Source organism: Danio rerio, chromosome 22 (genome assembly GCF_049306965.1).
Source record: "Danio rerio strain Tuebingen ecotype United States chromosome 22, GRCz12tu, whole genome shotgun sequence".
In the NCBI taxonomy this organism is placed as follows: Eukaryota; Metazoa; Chordata; class Actinopteri; order Cypriniformes; family Danionidae; genus Danio; species Danio rerio.
The window spans coordinates 26,198,149-26,223,607 of record NC_133197.1 but is presented as its reverse complement, the minus strand read 5'-3'; the positions used below and the strand labels follow the sequence as shown (position 1 = coordinate 26,223,607).

Genomic DNA, 25,459 nt, shown 5'->3' with positions numbered 1-25,459 from the left:
TCTTGGATTATTTAAGGCAAGGTTTGAGAAAAACTCAGGGCGATTCTGCCTAACCAGATCAGCCCATAACATGGCTAGCTCCATGTTATGTATATTTCAAAGTCAGGAATGCATCTTTTTCATCTTGGAGTTATCTTTGATAATTTGATGTTTTGTATTGATCGTTTATGAATTGACTGATTGAATTGGCATAATACATTTACCTGACTAATAAATTGTTATGTTTTGAATGATTCAAACAGAGTTCGTGTTATTATCACTGATAAATGTTGTTGTCCATAGCACTACAAGCCACTGTACAGGTTAGTAATGGACTAAAACATGTTTTACACGCTATTCAATGTTGTTAGAGATCCGACTAACAAATTGGCATTTATTCATGTATACTTGGACTGTAAAAGGCCAACTATTTAGAACAACAAAATATTGTTGAAACTACTTTAAATGTGGATATTTAGGCCTTCATCTACAATAGTATAATCCTGCGCGATTATTATTAAAATACTTTGTCTTGATTAAGTAGATAACAGATCTATGGGGACCACATAAAAATCTCCTAAATTGAGTAAGTAGGGTTCTGCCTTTTTAGGAGAGTGGTTAATCGCCTCTGTTTAATGACCAAGACTGACAAGCTTGTATTAAGAGATTGTATACCCGGCCGGTGCAAGACTCGAGATGCTATCGGAATCTGAGTAAATGAGAATAAGGTATAATAACAAAATAAAAGAATATTCAATCATAATCTAAAATAATGTGAAAGAAAACAAAATAATCTTATCAATGTTTTATAATTGGAGTCAGATAAAACGAGGATAAATATATTAATATTCTAAACCATCTCATACTAAAATTGGAGTCAGATATGAGTTAAGTTTAATATAAATCAACATTGTGCACTGGAAAGACCGAACATGCAGTGAACCTTCATCCACCATTGGATACCGTCATTGGACCAACTGGCTGGACCCTACATGTGTCTTATAGATTTTTTTCATGTTCTAGTGTATTGCACATTGTATGAGACACCATTGCAGTACAGTCATTTAAATAGTTACACTTTGTGTGTTTAATAAATGTACAATTTTCAGTGAATATTTGATTACTGTTCCTTTTTTTGTACAACATTTACATTTGAACTATAAATCATCTGCTAACTACAGCCATGGTCGTTCTCTTACTAAATACTGTAGTGGACAAAATCAATAATAAAATGCATAGTGTAGGTCAGTACTATAACTACATTGCAGAAAAAGAGTTTGGATAGTTAGCTTGGTAGTAGAGGGCCCATCCCCCTATTTTTTTCATGGCGCCCAAAATTGCTTGCAGCACCCCTGTGCGAGAGAAACTGGAGTACCCAGAGGAAACCCACACAAATGCGGGGAGAACATGCAAACTCCACACAGAAACACCAACTGACAAAGATGAGACTTAAACCAGCGACTTTCTTGCTGTGAAGTGACAGGACTACCTACTGTGCCACCACGTTGCTGTTTTATATTCAATACAAAAATTAACAGAGTATTGAAGTTAAAATTTGGGTGATAGGATCATATTTTCAAGACCTAGAAAGAACTCTGGCAGCTGCATTTTGCACTAATTGAAGCTTATTAATAGCAGATGCTTTACATCCAGTCTAGAGGTCATAAAAACATGAACTACTTTAGCTTTCTGCTCCTGCAGCGAGAGGGATCTGAATGCAGACCTGGTGCAGTGAAATCTAAGCTGCATCTAATGCTTTTTAATATGCACAACTAAGCCCACCATTAACCCTCAGTGACATCACTAGCTCAATTGAGTGCATTGGGTCTGACATTGCATCACTGAGATATGCAGTCTCAGCTTACATTATCAAAGCTGCATCTAAATACTTTTGCCTACAGCTGTTTGCGTTTCATCTGGAGGTCTCGGAGCTCTGCTTCCACTTCCTCCAGAACCTTCTGCACACAAAAGTAGACCCACAACCAACATTATAACGAGCGAAACAATAACTGTTGCAGAGCGCAAAGCAGTGATAGGTAAAAGAAGTCAATAACCTTGGAGGATAGTGATGTTGGCAGGCTAAAGTTAGAAGTGGATGCTTAAGGAACTAGATAAACCTAGATATAAGAAGATTAGAGAAGATTTTGTTGGAAAATAATGTTTACCTTTTGTAAATAAAGAGACAGAAACAAACGGGAATGTAGGTTTATTTATAAAAATGTAAATAACAAATCCACATAACAATGCTCCAAACACAAGCAACACAACCCCTCTCCCAATCACACACACACACACACACGTATATATATATATGTTTTGTAACTTGGTTTCATGCATCAATTTAATCATTTTTTGATCAAAAATATAAACTCATGTTAGTCTGCTTAACCAGACCACCCAGCTTTATAACACCTGTGACTTTGTGTGACAGAGAACAGATATTAAAATACAGAGAATATGTTATCAGCAGAATGTTATATCAAACTCTTTTTCGATTGCGCTGCTTTCTCTTGTACAGACTGTAAATTATTCAATATTGAAAATTTTTTCACACCATTCGTAAAATCAGTTCCGTCAATCAATCATTCAATCAATCAATCAAGCCTTTATTTGTCACTACACTTTCGTATAGCGAAATTGGACCCCCCAGACCATAGACAAAACATCACAAACAACTTTTCAGGGGAGACAGATCTTAGGAGGTAGCATTTACAAACGAAGAAAGATACATTTGGACAGTTAGGCTAAAAAACACCCCCTCAGCTTGCCCTTGATTAGGACAAAGTGAGAAAAGGGAGAAAAACAGCCCTATCTTAGCATAAGCACACCGGCAAGACACAACATAGACAGAAGGGATGGGAACAGGGGTAATGGAAAACAATCCGTTGAGTGCGGGCAGCCAACTGGCCCAGCAGCCATTTCCGGCGCAAGTCACAGCCCCGCCCACGCCCCACGTGGGTAAAAGCATAGAAGGCGTTTGGATGGGGATCGGTGGTGAATGCTTATCTGTAGATATGTTTGTGTGTGTGTGTGTGAGCCTGCATAGTCCAGAGTCCCGCAGGTGTCCTTGACAGTGGCAGGAATTCAGAGCGTCCGCTTATCTTGCTTATCCCAGGGAGTTGTTTACTTCCAGCCGAGGCCGTCTGGCAGGAGTAAGAGGAGAGCCGAAAAAAAGACAGTAAGATACTTCAACTTTAGGTCAATATCTGCCAATTTCACAGATATTTATTGTCCATCACTCATCTCCCGATCTGGCCAAAATTTGTTGCAGAGCCGCTAGCTTCACCTCGATGGTTTCCAGTTTGCGGTCAAGGACCATAGTCTGATTCGCGACCCTACCCATCAGTGTTTCAATCAAGCCGGCCAGCCTAGTGGGGTTTTGAGCTGCGCTGACCGCTTTTATCAGTTTCCGATATCCCAGGGCCCCGCATAAGCCCATCAGCAGAAACCCTGTTATCAAAGTTCCGAATAGGTAGATATCTTCAATATCCTCCAGAGACAGAGCAGCTAGACAGAGGACTCTCCACTTCTCCCACCCGTCCATCACATATCCAGCTGCGAGCATCCCCGCAGGACAGCTAGGTTCCCCGGAGCCCAGCGATCTAGTTGAGAAGATGGTGTAAATTGCATTCAGAGACCAGTTGATCAAATCCATAATTCCTTTTTCGTTTGGAAAGCAGGACAAGGAGAGCCTCAGAGATAGAATAAGACGAGACAAGAGGTGCTAGCAAGGAGAGATATGGGACGGAGCGGGAAGAAGAGCGACCGCCTTCGCCAAGAGCCAAAGAAGAGTCCTGCACAACACAGACAGCAATCAATTCATTCATCCAGACATTTTAATTTATTAACTTGGATTAAATTAGCCAGAGACCAGTTATTAAGATTAAATGATCTTGTACCAGCAAAAATATTTTCAGCTCATGTAAGCGAGGCTCAGAGAGCTCAGCATACATAAATCAGGAAAAAGTTTTTCATTTACAGTAGCTTTAAAGAAAAGGTGCTTACTTTCAGAGAATAACAGTACAATAGGTATATCACAGAGCAGTTTCCACAAACCGTATGGAGCTTAGTCTGGATTTTTGAAAAAAAAAAAATAAAATAAGCTATTTTTGTTTGAGAACTTTAATCATTATTCAGACCAATATTCTATTGTCCTAATTTGGAGCTTAACATGTAAACCTTAGCAGACAGAACAGACTCACTTGCAGCAACTCATCTATCAATGCTTGACAAGGGGTTCAAATTTTGAACTAAGATACTGTTGCCTTTGTCAGCTCAAACCAGTCTGGTGAAATTTCACCACAAACATTTGGCTTATTGAAACGGATCTTTGGTTTATTTATATAAATTTAAAAAAAATAAATAAAAAACCCACACACAATTTCCATTTAGGCATTTATTAAAAGTAAATGCTGAGGAGACACTGGCAGAGAAATCAGCCCAAATCCACAAGATCAGCTCCATCGACCTGCAAGAGAAATTAGACCAAAGCTTAAATGAGGTCAAGCAAAACACCAGTTATGCATTTTTGCCCAGTTTAACAACTTACGCCTGCAGCAGTATTTGACTGTCAAGTACTTGTATGTGCGAGGACACGGATCAGAGAATACACCATTGGTGGCTGGTACATAGCAGCTCTCACATCCATCACACCTACACAAGAGTTCATTCATGACACCGATTTGAATAAAGTTGGTTCATTCTAGCTGTGGCCAAATCATGCTCAAAATGACTCCTTGACAACCAGATCTTAGTTAATGCACATCACAAATAACTGTTAAATCTATACCTTGCTGACACACGGGGCAGAGAGTTTGATGAACGGCAGTTGGTGTTTCGGACTTGACGAGGTGAAAGATTTATATTGCAGGTTTTTTTATCTGTACGTCCATAGTTTGCAGCAAGGATCTTGATCTTAGTATGTCCTACACGGAGGTGACAGAGGGAGAAAAATTAAAAAAAAAAAAAAATAAACCCACCCACAAACCTTAAAATCCATATTTTACAGACACTGATTTCATGGATGTTGACACTTCATCTTACCAGGACAGGACAGACGCAGAACAGAGCCCTCACATGCAGTTACAGAGTCTGAGAAATAAATAGTCACTTAAACTGGTAGATTATACTGGCTTATAACTGGAGCAAAATAAACAAAGATTTAAACATTTTTCAATGAAAAAAAAAAAAAAAAAAAAAAGTGATAAACAAATACTGAAACACTTACTAGTAGACCTCCGGCAGTGCTCATAATCATCGTGATCATGACCGTGACCACCATTTGCTGAGATCAGCAGGCTGGAGTTCAGAAGAATCACTGAAAAACAAACAAAGAAGAACTGATCAAGACACCCAGCACTGCTAATCGCATTATTAGCAGCACAAAAGTTATACTAAGCAAACTGCTTGTTAAACCCAACAAGAAACTCACTGGTAAGACAAAAACTGAGAAAGCCCATGGTTCTGCTGTTGTCTTCCACTATGCATGCAGATTTTACTGATGCATACTTATAGGCCACTGGTGTGAATGGTAATGAGCGACACCTGTGCGCCACACCGGTCTGCAGTCCCACAGAGGACAACAGGAGGAGGAGTGACCAGCGGATACAGGTTTTTAAACAGTTTAAAGCTACGGTCACAATAGCGTTTGTGCGTGTGAAATTCTGTAGTGGTGGGCAAAAGTCTTCGTGAAACACTGAAATGAAGCTTTCTGAACCAGTGAAGCGCTCGACTCAATTGTATCAGAAAAAGGTTCGTTACTCGAAGCTTTCTAAATCAGAGCTCGATGAGGACCTCTTCTGGTTAAAGTGTGGTAAAGCACTGTGTTGCCATAATGTCAAATGTTCACAACTGACCAACTCATTCATGTAGTAATACAACAACAGCAATATAAACAAATTACTCAATTACTGTAGTTTTTACACAAGATATTACATTACACAACTGATGACTGTGGTAAAATCCAAGGTATTCAAAAGTTTATCATAATACAATTTGTCCAGCTACAAGCAGGGATCAAACCAGCGATTCCTGCATTGGAAGCGAGTGCTCTAGGAGGAGGCTATGTGAATGATGCTCCAGAGATGTACTCACCAGGGGCCTCATGTATGAAGACTTGCGTGAAAATCTTACTAAAACATTGCGTACGCACAAAGCTGTAAATGTGCGTACGCAGAAAAAAATTCAGATGTATGAAACACTGCGTACGCCGAATCTCACGCATATTCTTTTGTACATCCGAATGAACGTGAAACTGAGCGCAACATGCACGAGCACAAAACCCCTCCCTGCCTCCTCCCCCGTATGAATATGCTAATGACTATGCTAATGGCAAAACCCAACGAAAAAGCAATGGCAAAAGCAAGCAAAAAGAGAAACTTTGAACAGAATGTGAATTGGAGGTGCTGCTTTCGGAGGTAGACCGGAGAAAAGCGGTGTTATTTGCTTGTTTGTTCTCCGGAATTAACAACAAAAGAAAAAAATAGAGTGGGAGAGTTTAGCTGATGCGGTTAACACAGTTGGGTCTGAACATCGCACTGAGTGCATTAAAAAAATAAATAATGTGGTTTATATCTGTAAAATGTTGCAGTATCCTTAACAGTCTCTGTGGCGCACCTCGTAAGACGCATGTGATCATGATTGACACGTTCGAGCATAAACTCGGCTTGAATCCAGCATCTGATGAACTCTTTCTTCTTTTTTTTCCCCGCTACATATCAGATTTTGCCCACTATTTATCACGAGAAAGACAAGTAGGAATCATCAATAAGTTTGTGCATCATATTTTATTTGCACATTTATTGAATGGAAATGTTTCTGATTCACGTATGCAAATTCATCTTCAGATAGTGTCTTTATAGCAATGTGTGTGCAGTAGATAGCTCAGATTACATTGGGAAAACAGGCGACTGCTGCAAATTGTGCTTTAATGTTTAGCTGGTCAACTGTATGGTATGGAAACTTTACATACCTACTAGATGAACCCGTCTCATACAGCTGCCATTGCAAAGCTCAGACACTTTGTAGAGAGGAATTTAACACAACTGCATCTAGGAGTCGCCAATGGAAATAAAACAGACACGCACAAAAAATGTGCGTACGCCTGCCAGAAAGCTGCCGTGAAGCTGCGCACATTCCCACGTTCAGTTCATTGTTAGTAAATCCAAACGTGAGCGATTCTGAGCGTGAAACCTGGCGTACGCAAAGTTTTTGTGAGTACGCAGCGTTGATACATGAGGCCCCAGATCATCTATGTTAAACACAATACTACGATATGCAGTTGTTTTCTTTAAAGATAGTTGTAAAAAAATACGCTATTACACTTTAGTATGGTTCAAAACCTTTTTACTAAAAATTACTATTGTATTTTAGTTTAATAATACTATTGTAAGAGCCATTATATTTGTTATAATGCTGTTTTTGACCACTGGGTGGATCATCATGCATCATTTTTGGACTTTCTTGAGGAGCAGCCGTGATGAACTGAATGAATGAAACAAAGGTACAGTATGTGTAGCGCTACTTAATGAATGACTTTGTGTGCACACAATAGCGTAAATCCAATGCATTGGTTGCTTAAGTTTTAAAGTTGCTAAGGAGGCAAACGATTTCAACTGTGAATATGAGTTTAATGAATTGTGATGATGATGGTGCGGCTACCTGTGAACAGACAGAGACTATTGTGCCATTTGAGAAGGTTGAAACAGAGCATTTGAGGGAAAAGCGGCTCATTAAGCTTACTCCTAAGGTTTTATTGGAAAAATTGGAAACTCTGCAAAAGACAAGAAAGTGTAAACTAAGCAAGGCAAAGAACTTAATGGCTATTATTAAGGATTTTATGTCCAACCGAGAATATGAAAAGGAGGTGCAGTGTTCCTTTGAGAAATTCATCAAATTGAGAGACGAAACAAAGGAAATGCACAATTCCGTGATGGTTCTTTTGCCCAGTGAAGAAAAGGAAAAACAACAAACATGGTTCAACGGAAAGATGTTGATTTGCGGTGAGTTTGTAGATGATGTTGAGAAATGGTTGAGCACTGAAAGTCAAGTTTCATGTTCTGGTGTTGATGAAAGGGTATGTCAAGAGGATGTTAATCCAGATGATAGCATTTCCAACATCTTCTCATGTAAATCCAGTAAATCGTTCAGCAAGAAAAGTTCAAGCAGTGTACGTAGTGGGAGATCTGCTGCTGCTTCAGCATGAATCATGGCAGAGGCAGAGAAAGCTGCATTAATGGCTCGTGCAGCTGCTTTAAAGGAAAAGCATGCTTTGGAGGTACAACAAGAAAAGCTAGGACATAGACAAGAACAGCTGGATATTGATGCAGAGATTGCAGCCGCTACTGCAAAAATTGCTGTTTTAAATAATCAGTCTCCCAAAACCTGCACTGATGATATGAATGCATATTGTGATAAAGGAACTGTTACTCTCAACCCTCATGCAGAGGCATATGTGCCAATAGAAGTCTCCCTGCAAGAAAGCTCAAGGAACGTGATTCAGCAAATTCACAGTGTGCCACAAATTGATCCTCATTTCACGTCACAAATGCAATCCTCAAGTGTAATGCAGAACAGTGATGGAATAATAACTTCGAACCTTTGTAGTATCTTGCAAAAACAAAATGAGATTACCACTCTGCTTGTACAACAACAACAATCCAATACACTGCCTCAAAGAGATATTATACCTGTGTTTGATGGCAATCCTCTGCAATATAAAACTTTTATGAGAGCATTTGAGCATGGAATAGAAGACAAAACCAAAAATTTTAGAGATTGTTTATACTTTCTGGAACAATATACACAAGGTCAGCCAAGGGAGATTGTGTGAAGTTGTCAGCATATGGATGCACAAAGAGGGTATGTGAAAGCTAAAGCATTGTTAAAGGAACATTACGGCAATGAATTCAAAATAGCTTCTGCATATGTAGAAAAGGTTTTGGCATGGCCTTCAATAAAATCTGAGGATGTAAATTCATTGCAGAGTTATGCTCTTTTTTTGCGTGGATGCTGTAATGTAATGGAAGAAATTGACTATAGGGAGCAGCTAGAGATGCCAAGCAATTTGAAAACCATCATCATGAAGTTGCCTTACAAATTAAGGGAAAATTGGAGAACTGTTGCATGTGAGTTAATGGAAAGACGCAAGCAGAGAGCACGGTTTAAAGATATTGTGATATTTGTTGAACGTCAAGTCAAAATGTCATCCGATCCCTTGTTTGGTGATATCCAGAGTACCCAGCCTGTGCAACAGAAATCCCAACCTAAGACTAAAATTAGAAACAGTTTTGCAACAACGGTTGTCACCAACAATAAATCAATTCAATGCTGTGAGACTGAATTAAGATCAAAGGCTCAAGTTGTATGTTTGTGCTGCAAACGTGATCACTTATAGGAGCAGTGTACACAAATGCAAAACAAGCTGCATAAAGACAAATTGAACTTTCTAAAGGAAAAAGGTGTTTGTTTTGGCCGTCTTTCTTTTGGACACATAAGCAAAAGATGTAATAAGCACTTGACTTGGTGGAGAGGAGACAGTGATGAAGCCAATTGAATATGGGGATGGTTAGGAGGCCATGATGGACAGAGGCCAGTGGGAAGATTTGGCCAGGATGCCTGGGTTAAACCCCTACTCTTTTCGAAGGACATCCTGGGATTTTTAAAGACCACAGTTTAATGTCGCATCCGAAAGACGGCGCTCACTGAGCAGTGTAGCGTCCCCGTTACTATACTGGGGCATTAGGACCCACACAGACCGCAGGTTGGGCGCCCCCTGCTGGCCTCACTAACACCTCTTCCGGCAGCAACCTAGCTTTCCCATGTGGTCTCCCATCCAGGTACTGACCGGGCACAGCCCTGCTTAGCTTCAGTGGGCGACCATGTGAGAGTTGCAGAGAGATAGCTGCCGGCTAGCTCTTAAGATAAATACAGCAAGATTTCTAAATATCAACAGGATATTTACACATCACAACCCTCCAATTCATCAATTTGTACAAAAAAAACCTTGGCAGTATTAATGCATAACTGATGTCAGCTGCTGCAACATCGCTTGTATTGTTTATAATTTTTTGGTTATGTTTGCGTTTTATTTAAAGGGTAAACTTAGTGCTTACACTTTGCGTTTGCATAGTAGCCTGCGTTTGCTGTTATATCAACACAAATGGTTGTAATACCGTAAACAAAGGTGAGGTTTTACATAATGAAGATTCAATCGCGCCAGCTCCCCGGCCGCAGCGCATATACTCGCGGGCCGACTGCGGCTCAGATGCTGCGGCTGTTTCGGTTATCGGCCGCCGCATTTGGCCCGTTTGTTTGGGGCGGAATCGGGCAGTGTGTCCATAGCAATCCGGCCCGAGTAGGTCTAGCAGACGAAGCCGGGCCAAGAGGTAAGTCTCTGGCAGGCGAGAATCCAACCGGAACTGGCCCTAGTGTATATTGCTATTTGGGTGGCTAGGCGTGTATCAGCAAACTAATAAAGCCCGAAAAAAGCCCTGACCTTATCAAATAAACTGTGTTCCACCAGATCCTGTATGTCAAAAGGTATAGTTTTCTGCTGAACTCATTTAGTCATGGTAAAATAATACAAAAATCGAATAATAACACTTCAGTCTCCTGCCGAATCTCAGACGGTCTGCTTTGAGAAACTGTCAATCACGATGACACGCCCAGCATTAAATTACTGCTAAAAACAAAATGTTTACAAAAAGGAAGATCTGCACCTATTTCAGCATGATAACCAGTGCCTTAATTGAGCAGAACCATCTTTCGGGACATTTTATTGCAATTGTAATTATTTTTTTAATTTGGGCTAAAGTCTCATTCATTACTCGGAGGAGGCGGGCTTTATGACTTGTACTGCAGCCAGCCCCCAGGGAGCGATCTAACGGCCGAGACCTTTATTCAATAGCAGGCTTGCAGCACACTTGGTTCAGACTCATAGATATATACACTAGATATCGCATAGGGACCCTGAGCATGCGTCAATAGCGCCGCCACATTGGTACAGTGCTCCCAGGACAAATGTCATTCAACTGCTCTAGTAAAGACAGTGTTATTACGTGAAGATGCGGGAATTTAGCGCTGTCTACAGGTGTAGTAACGAGTAAACAAAGAAAACAAAGCACAAAGCCAGAACATTTCATAGGTAATATTAAGTTTTTTTCTGTTTTTGTATGTTCTGAACTTTTGTGCTAATCGGGTAACGTTATTGATGATAACAGTCACTTACTGCATTCACCTTATGGCAAAGCAGCATTAACTCGCACTAAACACTCATCTTATGCTAGTTTTGTTGAATAAAATCAGCAAACAATGCAAAAGAAATATGAAAACGAGATGCTGCGCTGCCAGAAACTTGTATTATTGTCGGCTAGTGAAAGAGTCGTTTGGGGGATTCATTCACAAACGAATCGCTTCCTCCGTCAGTATGAGAAGTGAAAGCAGGAGAGGAGCTGTGTTTCAGGACATGATTAGATCAAATTTTACAGGGAGTGTGAATAGTGCAGTTTTTTAGTGCAGTTTTTTAGTGCAGTTTTGTGACCTAATCTAAAGTGAGGACTATTTATGCTTTATAAATCCCTTATAAATGACAATTAAAGGCTCAGAATCAAATGAACAATAATCTTTGCAATCTTTTTTAAAAAGTAAAATTACTGTAAAGTTTAAACATTGCCAAATTACAGGAGTGTCAAAATATGACATAAAACTGGATAAAACAACAACAATATAATAATTTAATAATATAATAAGATGCAAGGTTTAAACTCTACAGTTATTTTATTTTAGATTAGGTTGCAAAGATTTATTTTTCTTTTAAAGTACAGTTTCATTTGTATATCTTTAAATGAATAGGAATGAAAAATGCCATTTTTCCTGTTTAGAATTTAACTGAGCCTTTATTTGTCATTTATAAGGGATTTATATAGCATACATAGTCCTCACTTTAGATTAGGTCACAAAACTAGATGAAGTTGAGTTAATAAAACATTTATTAACATACATAGTAACCATTAATATATGCCTGAATAAAAAAGAAATATAAACGTTGATTTCAATAGTTTATTAAACTTATTCTGAATTATTCTAAAAACCCTCAACTACTCTTAAATACAAATGGTTTGTAAATAATGCAATACTTAATTTAGTAATGAAAAATAAATCATTAGCAAAGCATGAAAGTACAATTATTAAGCACATTATAAATATGTTTGTAAGTCAAGAATAGAACATATGTAGCTGAAGTTATAAACTGCTTACTAAGGCTTACTAATGTAGAGTTAATGCTTAACAGATAATGATTTCACCATTTGATAATGCTTAATAAATGATTTATAGTGTGTAGTTATTATAAAGTGTTACCAAAATAGGAATCTGTTGAAGTTTTAAATTAAAACTGTAGCCTATTGTAGCTTTAGCTTACAAACTGGCCAGAACATTTAACTGTCCTCAGTCAGAATTTGGCTATTTAAATAATAAAAAATAAAACATAACAATAATAAAAGAGCTTCACAATTTTTTCTAGCCTCAATTGTAAAAAAGTACATTTGATTTGATTGAAAATTCATAAATAACAAAAATAGTCAAATTAGTTTTCAAATTAATTTTAATATAGCATTTTGCTTGGTCTTAAAGCCTTTTTCAGAGTATTAATTTCACTATTTATGATGACATAGCAGTCAAAATAAGGCAAATGAGCTCATGTATGGGAAAAATTCTGGATCTTTGTCATTGAGGGGTGAGTTTTTCCAACCACCCGAACCCCTCTGGCTATGGGCCTGCATAGTTACCATGAATAAGGTTCAAATTGGGATAATTTTGACACTTACCACCACTTTTTTTCAGGTTGGAGCTGGAATTTATGTATATGCTGCTGTGATGTCAGTTCATTGTACAGCGTGCATTGCATTGTCAGACTATTATTGTTGACACCTTGGAGTGAAAACAGACTGAACTTGAAGACGGGTGACCTGGTCCGATAAAAACACTACACAGACAGCATGATCGCCCTTTTCGGAACCGCAAATGGCTATGGCATGAGCGCAGTATAACTCGCACGTCTCCCTCGTCAACACACAGGAAAGCGGGAAAGCGGGAAACGCGTCTATAGCAACCTCTCGCGACAAAAACCGCTCCAATGCGGCGTCTCGCGATATTTGCTAACAAAACATATGGATCTTTTTTATTATTATCATTTGATAGTAACAGAGGAATGCTGCGAAATGTAGCGAAGTAAGAGTACTGATTTTTCTCTAATAATTTACTTGAGTAAGAGTAAAAGTACACATATTTAAATGTACTCAAAAAGTACACGTTACCCAATAATTTTACTCAAGTAAATGTAATGAAGTAAATGTAACTCGTTACTACCCACCTCTGCCCGGGAGGTTGAGAAATGAGGCCGAAATCATGTCGCGTTTCCACTGCCGGGCTAGTGTCAAATAAGTCTTCTCAGTCTAATTCTATGGTTAAGCACTTATTTATTAACATTCACAAGTTCTGGTCTTTTTCTATATCCTATGGTTCGTGAACATTCTCCTCACCGCCCCCTCTTATCCTATTGGTTTATTCTAATATCAATCATATAATCTCTATGACACCTCCCCCTTTTACTTTCTATTAATGAAACACTTTTTTTTTCAAAGAATTAACTACCATTTAGCATAAAACATTTGTACCTCTTTTAACTATTTCTCTTAACTAAAAATCAAACATTCAACAACACAACATTAACATCAAGACCCTAGTTTTCTTCTTATACTATAAGTCTAGTTTAACAACTGGTTTTATAACTCTTCCTGATCTAGTCACAGTTTCTCCCTGTTTTTGAATTGTCTTTTGCGGCTCTTGTTGGCCAGCCTCCTGTGTGCGCTCTTCCTCATTTAGTTGTTGTGTCTGCACCGTTATTTCAGCACTTGGATAGGTGTTTACGCTTCCGCCTTTTCACGCCCTCTCCTTTTGGAGTTTTTACCAGGTAAGATCGTGGAGTGATTTCTTTTGATTTGATTTGTACGGTTCCTTTCCAAAGCTTTTCACTATTCAACCTCATCAGAACCGGGTCACCCGGTTTTAAGGGTGGCAATTCACGCACGCCATTTCTCCGATTGAAGTAAAAGGTTTGTTGCGCTTTAGCAGACGCGTCTTTCTCTCTTACCTGCATCCTGTTAGGCCATCTTGGCAGCAGATTTTTGTTAAGAGTAGGCAATGTGGTGCGGATTTTTCTACCCATTAACAATTCTGCAGGGCTTACTCCCGTACTCGAATGAGGGGTTGAGCGGTAACTCATCAAAGCGAGGAGCGGGTCATCTTAAGCAAGGATGCCCGTTTGATTGTGGGTTATACGGGCTGGATGTGACGTGTTCAAAGTCATACCTATCCCTAAACTCTGTCCATAACTCACTAGTAAATTGTGGACCATTATCGCTAACGATCTGTTCGGGAATGCCAAATCTAGCGAAAGTTGCTTTCAGTCTGTTTATCACCTGAGCCGTGGTCGTCATTGGCAAATGGAGAATCTCAATAATGCGTGAATAATAATCTGAAACAATCAGATACATTTGGCCTTTCTTCTCACAAATGTCTGTAGCTATCCGCTGCCACGGTCTGTCAGGTAACGGGGTCGACTTTAACGGCTCTTTCTTTTGCGTTTTTCTGTTTTCTCTGCAGAATGTGCACATTTCAACCCTGTTCTTTATTTCCGCCGATATGCCTGGCCACATTTGCACTTTCCCTGGACTTGGTTAGCCCTTGATGTCCTTCGTGAATACGTTCCAGCATGTCCCTTGTCAGTTCTCGTGGAATGCAGATCCATTTGCCCAGTGTTATTAGCCCTTGGCTTATAGATAGCGCATCTTTTACTGCATAAAAGTCTCTGACACATTCTGGCACATTTCTCACGTGTTCTGGCCATCCCTGCTTTATGAACTTACTTACTAACAGTAATTGTTCATCTCTTTTAGTCGCAGCTTCGATGCAACTTAACTTTGACTGGGATGCAGGGAGGCTGGCTAAAATCGCTTCTACGTTACAGGTCACCTCCTCCGCTGTGCTGCTCCGCACATCACTGTTTATGGGGCTTCATGACAGCGCGTCTGCCACTACCAACGTCTTCCCAGGTGCGTATTCAGCAGTTATTGTGAACCTCTTCAGTCTCATTAAAAGTCTTTGACAACGTATAGGCACCGTGTCCAGATCCTTCTTATTAATCAAAGGCACGAGGGGTTTGTGATCCGTTATAATACGAAATTCTAACAGGCCTATGAGATATTTCTCGAATCTCTCACAAGCCCCGACCCCAGCCAGGCACTCTTTTTCAATTTGTGCGTTCCTGGTTTCAGCATCGTTTAACCTTCTCGAACAGTATGCCACAGGCTTCCAGTTGTCCTCATGCAACTGTAACAGCACTCCTCCCAGTCCGTAGCTACTGGCATCCGCTGATACTGCTGTGGCTTTCCTCGGATCATAGTATGCTAGAACCGGTGACGTCATCAGACTTTCTTTCAGTTTTTGAAACGCTTTTTGCTGAGGGTGGTCCCATGTCCAGACTGCATTCCCTTTTAATAATTCAAACAACGGATTACCTACTGTTGCCAAATCAGGGATAAAGCGTCCCATATAGTTTATCATTCTGAGGATGCGTTTTAACTCGTTCACGTTCCGTGGTGCTGATAGCACTGCTATAGCCCTTAGTTTCCCAGGGTCAGGCCTGACTCCTCTGTCGTCTATTATGTGTCCCAAGAAATGCATCTCTTTTTGTCGGAAGACACAATTCTCCTTGTTGAGTTTGAGTCCTGCTCATTGTATCAGCTCCAGAATTAGCGACAGACGTTCATCGTACTCTTCTTGACTTCTTGAATTTTTCCTGTGATTAGATCGTCCATATACACCGCTACTCCTTCTGCATCTCCTAAGAGCTCGTTTATCTTCCGCTGGAATATTTCTGGTGCTATACTTATGCCAAACGGGAGACGTTTGAAACTCAAACGTATCTCGCGAATGGTGTTATAAAAGTTGTGAGGAGGCTGCTTTCAGTATGCAGGGGTATCTGCCAAAACCCACTTTCGGCATCCAGTGATGAGAACACTTTGGACCCCGCGAGCTTGGCCAGGACTTCATCTGTCGTGGGTAATATATATCTTTCCCTTTTAATGTTTTCATTTAGTTTTTTCAAATCTACGCAGATGCACACTTTTCCGTTAGGTTTCATTACTGGCACCATCGGAGCACACAAGTCCGCTAGATATGTTATTTTCTCAATCACTCCATTCTCCTCCATTCGTTGAAGTTCTGCTTTAACTTTCGGAAGCAATGGTAGAGGCACCCTTCTTGCAGTGTAAACTGCATAAGGCTCTGCATGTTCTTTTAGGTTTATTTTGACTGGCTCCGTTTTCATTGTTCCTTGTTCCCCAAATACGGCGCTGATATTTTCTATCCTCTTCACCAGACCCATTTCTACAGCTTGTTTTCTGCTCAGAAAGTTATTTACTGTTTCGCCTTTCATGACATGGATTACGAGGTTAAACTTTCTATCTTTGTATTCTGTTGTTGTTTCAAATTGCCCCAAGCACGTAATCCTTCCTCCTGGATTGTCATATCTCGCCAGCGTTTTTCTTAATCTCACTTTCTCCTCAAGTGAGTTGAAGGTCTCTTCATTAATGACTGTTACGTCGGCTCCTGTATCGATCTTAAATTTATTTCCTGAGCCTTTCATGTTCAACTTCACTATCCAGTTCTCCATATCCTCCATCCCAGTTTTATTTAATGTACCCAGGAAATATGTATCATCCTCATCATTCGGCTGTACATGTGTCTCATTTCTAATCTAGTTTACAGCTCTTGCATAACACATGCGTTCCCAGTGTCCCTTCTTTTTACACTTTCTACACTCCGATTCTGCTGCGGGACATTTCACTCTGTCTCTGTGTTTTATTTTCCCACACTTTCCGCATTTATTGCTGCTGAACTTTTTTGTTGTTCCTTCCTCTTACGGGTCTCTTTTCATCCCAGTACCTCTGTTTTTCAGGTCGTCTATGTAAAACCTCTTGAACACTGCTCGATGCACCTTCCTCCTGCTGGCTCACCTGCTGAGCTATGTCTTCCGCCTGTCTCACCGTCAGTACAGCTGTATCTAAGGTAAGGTCGATCATTAACTGTAACCTCCTTGACAGCTCCTTATCTCTGATGCCAACAACGAGCTTATCTCTGATGTTTTCCGTTTTCTGTGTGCCAAAGTCACAACTCTCTGCTAACTCATAGAGTGCACGTATGAACATTTCCGCCTTTTCCCCCGGCCTTTGTAAAAACATGCCCTTTCGTGGATTATATTCTTTTTCGGGATGAAGTATTCGTTGTACTTATCCAGAACTATGTCAAAGTAATTTTTCTGTTCGTCTCTTACAAACGTGAACGAGTTAAAGACATTTTCTGCCTCTGGTCCCATGGCATAGATGAGGGTACTCACTTGCACCTCACCAGATTCCTCCGTTAGCTTCGTGGCTATCCTGTACCTTGTGAAGCGTTGTCGCCATGCGGCCCACTCTTGAGGCCTGTCGAAGGTGAAGTTCTGGAGTGCAATAAATTTCGCCATCTCCTATCTTTCCACAACTTCTGACACCATGTCAAATAAGTCTTCTCAGTCCAATTCTATGGTTAAGCACTTATTTATTAACATTCACAAGTTCTGATCTTTTTCTATATCCTATGGTTCGTGAACATTCCCCTTCCCGCCCCCCTCTTATCCTATTGGTTAATTCTAATATCAATCATACAATCTCTATGACAGCTAGTAGCTCACAGCACGTCACGCAAACACCGCCCACAGAACATCCCTCGAATCAAACGTCACACAACCCGCCCACTTCAGCGAGATTTAGGCAGATGAAGCACACCATAGAATCATCACGAAACGAAACCATTAAAATGAAGACAACCGAAACAAACAAATGACACGTTACTGTACAGCAGTACAAGAAATGTTTATACTCACAGACCTGTGTATTTCCATTCATTACATTTGTTTACTGGCCGACCGACTGTTGGCATTGTGCATCGAGTGCTCTCGCCACTAACGCAGGGACCCATCAGAGTGAGCGCACACATCCATAATATAAAGCCACTGAAATTCTCCTTTATAACTCGATATGGCATGTATTTTATTACATCCTCGTTTTGATAGACGTCGTGATTAGTGTTTCAGCACAAGAGCGAGTAGCCTAATAAAATATAGCCATATTTGTTGCGCTCAGCAGCTATTCACTAAAGCTCTTCATTTAAAGTTTCATTTATAAATTTAACCACATCATATAAAAACAAACTTGTTTGAGTGTGTAGAACACATTTTGTGTTTGGACTTTCCCCCAATGCGTTTAAAGCTGTGCTACACAGAACTGGGTGACAGAAAAAAAGGTAAGCTAGATTCTGCTTTCACTCACCCAAATAATGCTCTGTTTGCGTGATTTGATTAATATCATCGCATCCAAATACTTTATAAATAATATTTCAAACCTTCTCCGGTGTTTATTGTTTTTAGAAATTATCTAAAATCTTTTTTTTTCAGATAGGTCTTTGTAAAATGAAAGTTAGGCTATATGTGGCTTAAAACGGTTTGATTTATGTATTGTATATAGGCTACCTACATTGTTATAGCCAGCTTTTTTAAATTTTATATTGGTTAATTTAATGCGATTTTATATATATATATATATATATATATATATATATATATATATATATATATATATATATATATATATATATATATATCCGATATTTGTAATTCGTAATTCTTTAAATTATATTTCAATATCGTTAGGCTATTATATCAAGATATGACACTATATTGTTTAAAGTCTACGAAAGTGGGCACGTAATTTGTTAAGTTTTATGTCTTTCTGTTGTATTTATATTGTGTATTATCTCCAAAATAAATAAAGAAAAAAGCCGCTCGCGGAATCAACAGAGCTGTGAAGGGAGCGCTCTTGCACGGTCTCACACAAACATACAGGCATCTAAACGCGCACAAACACATTTTTTAAATTGAACAAAAACTCTCGAAAACCTTTATTGACTGCTGTGTTTTTATGGTGTAAAGATTATTAGGCGTTATTGAAACATAAAGGAGGACGCAGCAAAGAACATCACTATAAATTAAAACTACTTTATTATTTTATGCAGCAGTCTTACATTTAAAAGAGAAACATAAGGGTGATCATACTCAAAAAGACCCCAGACTTTAGGGCTAGATGTTTTCTTTCCCTTATTTATTTATTTGTTTGGCGCATGTACTCATGTGCGATTAGAAAACTGCCCGCCTCTTCTTTCACTCCGCCCCGAAGCCCCAGCTGGCCCTCCTTGGCCCAAGGTATTCGGCGTGCCGAAAAAGGCCGGCCGCTGGCCCCAAGAAAGCCCCACTTTGGCCCGATTAGGCCCTGGAAGTAATCCTGACCTTGGCTCGCCCTGGCTCGCTCGCTTTAGGCGCGATAGTGGAAACTGGCTACTGAGGGTTAATAGTGGGCTTAATTGTGCATATTAAAAAGCATTGGATGCAGCTCAGATTTCACTGCACCAGGTCTGCATTCAGACCTGGTGCAGTGTCCAGATCACAGATAATGTGGTCCATGGCAGTTAAAAAAAAAACAGTGATGTAAAACACTTTGTCAGCACTGTGCTTCTGACTTCTGTGCTTCTGTGCTTCTGAATTCAGGGTCAGGGTTCTCATCAGAGAATCTTTCTCTCTTCCTCCTCTTTAAATTTAGGTGGCACCCCCATCTGATTGGCAACCAAGGATGCCTCTGAGAGGAGAGTATTCCAGCTATCTCTAAAGTCAGGTCAGATCACACGATTTTGATTGTCGGTTACGAAAGTCACTATGTCAGATCATGCGTTTTTTTTTTTTTTTTTCTTGAGAAAATCTTGAATTGTCGTGGGTAGCAAATGTGCCAGACTACACGTTCCTTTACGATCAGTCATCCCGTGACGTCTACGACGAGCGTTATTTCAGAGCAGTCACAGATGTTATTATAACAATAGTTTTTTAATCTCAATTTCAATTTAAATATTTTTTTATCTTATTTAAATTTCAATAAACACTGATGCTTGCAGACAACTAATTACTTTATTTAAGGGCATTCCTTAGGATAGGATCAAACTTGTAATTCCTTCGATATGATGCAGAATTATATATCTATTCTTATTGCCTATTCCGCACTCAAGCGCGTGCATAAAACTTGCACTGGCAACAAAAATTATTATAAATTTGTTGAAGCAAAAGCTTGTTTAGGCCAGTAGGCCAACTAAATGCAACATGCAATGTGAAATATATTTTTTCTCTTTTCTCTGCAAGCTGTATGTAAACTTATGACTTAAAATGACTTGAATTAAATGACTTAAAAACTTAAAATTGGCAGAGTGTGTGTCGCGAATAAAGTGTTTAATAAACAAAGAGTCAGGTGTCTTTAAAGCTTTGGAAAATGGTTCATAAAAAAGGACGAGAACGTAAATGCTTTTTACAAGTCGCAATTAAAAATGAGATAAAATGAGTTTTGTATTGGAGTGTTGCTATGGCAATATTTTACATTTACATTTAGTCATTTAGCAGACGCTTTTATCCAAAGCGACTTACAAATGAGGACAAGGAAGCAATTTACACAACTAAGAGCAACAATGAATAAGTGCTATAGGCAAGTTTCAGGTCATATTTCTAATCTCAATTTAATTAACTTTATTCTCAATAAACACTGATGTTGGCTGACAACTAGGCCTAATAACTATTTAAAGGCATTTGTTATGACACTGATAGGATTGATTTTTTTATGTTTTCTTTTTAATATTAATATATATTCTTTAAAATTGTATATTTCTCTGCCAATGTTGCTATTAAACACTCCCTTGCCTGAACATGAAATGAAAGAACATCAGCAGCTGTGAAGCAGTGAAGAATTAATTAAATCCTTATTTTCCACGGAGCGGAACAAGTCATCACCGCACTGTTGGACGGGCACAAATAAAAATATAATTCATATATGTTTCTTGGGAAAAAAAAAAAATCTTTTGGAAAGGAATTTCGTCAGCTATAATTTGTATCTTAATTGTTATGTATTTTTCGTTGGCCAGTTAACTACTAAATAAAAAGAATAACGAACAACCTTTGAAGTGAAGTTCTTCAAAACAAGTCCACTATAGGCCTATGTTTCAGCGACAAAGCACGAGTTGCTGTGAGATTGTGTTGGTTTGGTAAAAAAATAATCTCACCTCAATAAAATTTAAGTCAAATATTCACAGTTTCAGGCTTTAAATAGAACAAACTTTGTTGGAAAGATGAGAGTAGTGGCGCCTGCAGCCGTAGGGCTGTACATTGTGCGTACCATGTACCATGAGAGGGTGAGAATTAATGCCGCATATTTATTTATTTATTTATTTATTAAATAATGTAAATTTTAAACAGTATACACTACAATATACTGACAAAGCAAGAAAGAATGAGAATAAATAAAGGTGGGATTTAAAGTGTGTATGTACTTGCATGGTGGGAGATGTAAAGAAAAAAAATTATATATATATATATATATATATATATATATATATATATTTACTTGATTAAACAAATTAAATTGTAATTGACCGGCGCAACAGATGGTTTTGTCACTAACAGTGACAAACAGTTTAATATAGGCTTCTCTGAAACTGTGAATATTTCACTTAATTTTATTTAGGCTAGATTATTTTTTATTTAACAACAAAAATTTGTGTTTTGGCGCTGAAGCATATAGCAGACTGGTTTTGAAGCACCTCAGATGTTATTCTTGTTCATTTTGTAGATATCTGACCAACAAAAAATATATTAAAATTAGCCTAATTATTATTACTATATTATATTATTATATTAAAGATAAATCATTGTAATTAATCATCAAATGATTAAAATACAATGATGTGCTTTTATTTTCTCTGTGTCTCTCATGACAATGAATAAATGTAGCCTTTGACAGCAAGCATCAGTGTTTTTTGAGATTGAAATAAGAATAAGGGATGATGGGGCTGGGTGGTGCTATATATGTTCGTATCTTTGAATAAAATCCAACTGGTGCCCTTGGAATAGAGAACTCAGAATGGAGATGGCTTCTTATAGTGAGTTTGGATAGATCTGATTGGCTAAGCTATATCACGTGCTTAAATTAGTTTTAAATTCGAAATTAGTTTGAAAAACTTCACTTCAAGAGTTCACACTTAGATATTGCTTGACAACTGTAAGCAGGTTTGGCATGCTGTCCCGGGAGAGAACCCTGAGCTCGGAGACAGTTGAGCCCAGGGCTCCCGCCAGGTCCATAGAGCATGTGAGGGGAGTACGAGATCAGGTGGTTCTCGAGAGCTCCCCAAATGCATGAAGCTCGGAACAGCAGCCGTGTATTCGAAGAAACTCCCCAAAAGGCTTGAAATGCTATATCCGGCTGCTGGATATAGTTATTTGAAAAACAAAAGGTAAAGGGGCTCCTATGGAGCAAAGGGTGAAACAGGTTTCTGCAGGAACCCGAGCAGAGTTGGCGTGGGCTGTGAATACTCCTGCGGGGGTAGAGACTCGGGGAGACCCCTGCGGTGGTCAGAGCCATGGGGTGGACGGGAATCCTGCTGGAGTCATTATAAGGGAAGGGGAAGGAAGGACTCCGGCTGGAGAGGGGGGTGAAGGGGGGCAGGGGGGGCGGGGACTCTGAAGGAGTAATTTGCTCGAGGAACACTCCTTGCGGAGATAGAGCTGGGAGGTGGCAGCACTATATATAATTATATATTTATATGAAACATATAGATATATAAATATATAATGGGATAATCTACACTCTTAAAAAAAGGTTCCTTGAGGTTCTATATAGAACCTTGGGGTTCTATACTTGGCCAGTAGAACCTTTTACCCCAAAAATGGTTCCATTTAGAACCCTTTGACTGCAAAGAACCTTTTTGATTAAAACGGTTCTATAATTTTTGAATCATAACATAATTATGTAGTAAAGATTATAAAATAATTATAAGCTATAACACAGAGAGACAAAGCTTTTTGAGTCAAAACCTAATAAAATGAATGCTGTGGTCAAAAACTTAATCAGTGTACATTATGATGGGATTTTTTTTTGCAGGTTTGTACAATAGCATATAACTTATAGGCCTAGTTTATGTTTAACATTTTTGACAAATTATTTTGTGAAATAAATAAAATGACCAATTTATTTAGACTGTGCAGTAACATGTTGTTATGGTTTATTAATTTATTTGAAACTAATAATCATGAAAAAGCCCTCTGGTGACGTCAGTCATTGACAAGGACATCGTCATGGACCGGTGGTGAAGAGCCTCGAGAGTGAAGGTAAATTTTTTGAAAAGAGAAGTCCACTATTTCAGCTTCATAATTCAGGTATGTTAGTACATTTAATATATATAGTGAAATATTTTGTATTATGAAGTAAGGTTTCTATTTGATAGAAAATCCCTCGTGTTATATGGTGATACAGATTGAATGGGGGTAACTTTAGCGTTAATATGGATAAACACTGTGCTTGTGATGACCTAGGTCGTCACCCTTCGGTTCAGAAATCTGTTAAGTTGAATTTTTTTCTGCTTTTTATTCTAAATAAGTTAAAATATCGCTATACTTGTTTGTCAGTACTACTAAATAAATTACCGATAACAATACAGCTGTGTTATTTGAAGGCGAGCTTCGAGAGAGCTTGAATGAAGCATGTGCACGTTATTTTAAAAGTAACTTGATATGAGCTGATTTCATTGTGTTTTTTGTGTTGTTTTTACCTCCAACCTTGAACAAACGCTCACATTTAGCTTGGTTCGTAAGTGTTTTATCAGTGATTGAGCTAAACTCTGCAAAGTAGTGGACATTACTGCCCGCTTTTGAGACGTTCCGGCTAGTCTGCATAAAACCGCAAGATAGCAGTGCACCGCTCGTGCCCGCACAGGCAGATTCTTGCCCCCGAGTCTGTGCACACGCGGGAGGCCAGTCATGGTGGCAAGTTCTCCCTATGGCCAGTCCGCCCCTGAATATTATTGAAACCTTTAAAAAGCCAAACATATTTTAACAATCCATAGACGAAAGATCATGTCTTATTTATAAAAGACACAAAAATGCAGAATAAATGTATTGTGAAATAAAATAATATATATATATATATATATATAAAATATATATATATATATATATATATATATATATATATATATATATATATATATATATATATATATATATAGTGCAAAATAAGTTTAAAATAAATATTTTAATGTATATTTTATTTTTCTTCAAACAGCCTGGAAACTGAACTGCACCATAAAACTTGTGCTTGGTATGTATCATTGTTTTAAAATCCAAACAAAATGTATTGTGGTCAGTAAAATGAAATAAATATTATAAAAGACTTCAAGATTGTATTTTTCATTACAGAAAAGTTTCATGGGACCCATATTAAGTTTCCAAATTTGATCTGCTGGACACAAGTAGCTTTGAAGAAGAAGGATCCCAGCTTAAAGAAAAACATGTGTCACATCCATAAATGTTTGACATCATCTTCAAGCACACCTGGTAAAGTATTGTATTTTATAACATGCATAATTCACACTTTTTGGTTGTTGTGCACTGAAAAAATATATTTATCACAAAAAATATTCTAGTACTTACTACTGCTGTTTTAATACAATGAGAATATTAAGGTCGTTGCTTAATAAAAAGTCCTGCAGAGAAGAAATATGTATTGAAAGGTGTAAATTTGCCTACAGGATTCCTTGTTGCAATGTCTTCAAAACAAATGTAAAAATGAAAGGATTTCAGTGGTGAGCTCATAATGATGGGATCAAAAGGAAGTGAACTGGACTCTGAGGGACTTAACAGAAGGTAAGTTCATTTCAATACATTTTATGTCAAGATTAATTCTGTGATTTAAATTCATATTTACACACTCTACAAATGCTGTCTTTCTACCTCAAATTGTGATGGACATGGAATGTGACACCGTTTACGAATAAGTCAAGAACCAAATGAAACGCACTATTTTCCAGAGTACAGATTATGGAGGGGTCTGCAAAACTAATAGAGCAGTTTCTTCTTATTGGAATGCCACAGCTTGTGAGTAACTAAACACTGTTACATTGTGTGCCAAATAGATATGAAAAATCTGTGTATATGACATTTTAAAGCTCATTTGGTAAAGCAATGCATTAGCAATGCCAAATGTGTTCCAGGTCTCACATGTTAATAAATGTATAGATTAAACACAATCTAAGTCTCTTTGGATAAAAGTATCTGCCAAATATGATATACAGTTATTTTGTTTTGTTCTTATTCTAATTTTATTGTTTTATTTAATGTACATACTGAATTGAGGTCACTCAGAAATGTCAATTTCATTAAATTCTGTAACAAATGAAGTGCAGATTAAATAGAAAATATATTACAGCTGTCTACACTGTATTTCTGTATTTTTGATGACTTTAAAGT

General features: G+C 38.4%; 1 protein-coding gene across 1 annotated transcript; it reads right to left on the bottom strand.

The window, feature by feature from the left end:
- Positions 1 to 4,360: 4,360 nt before the first annotated feature.
- si:ch211-12h2.6 lies at positions 4,361 to 5,481 on the bottom strand. Its single transcript, NM_001089400.2, has 6 exons — positions 5,411 to 5,481; positions 5,207 to 5,296; positions 5,023 to 5,070; positions 4,769 to 4,904; positions 4,529 to 4,632; positions 4,361 to 4,447 (listed from the first exon to the last, which is right to left on the bottom strand). Exons 1-6 carry the CDS (start codon positions 5,436 to 5,438, stop codon positions 4,434 to 4,436), a joined length of 420 nt encoding a protein of 139 aa, NP_001082869.2. The 5' UTR covers positions 5,439 to 5,481; the 3' UTR covers positions 4,361 to 4,433.
- Between the last annotated feature and the right edge of the window lie 19,978 nt (positions 5,482 to 25,459).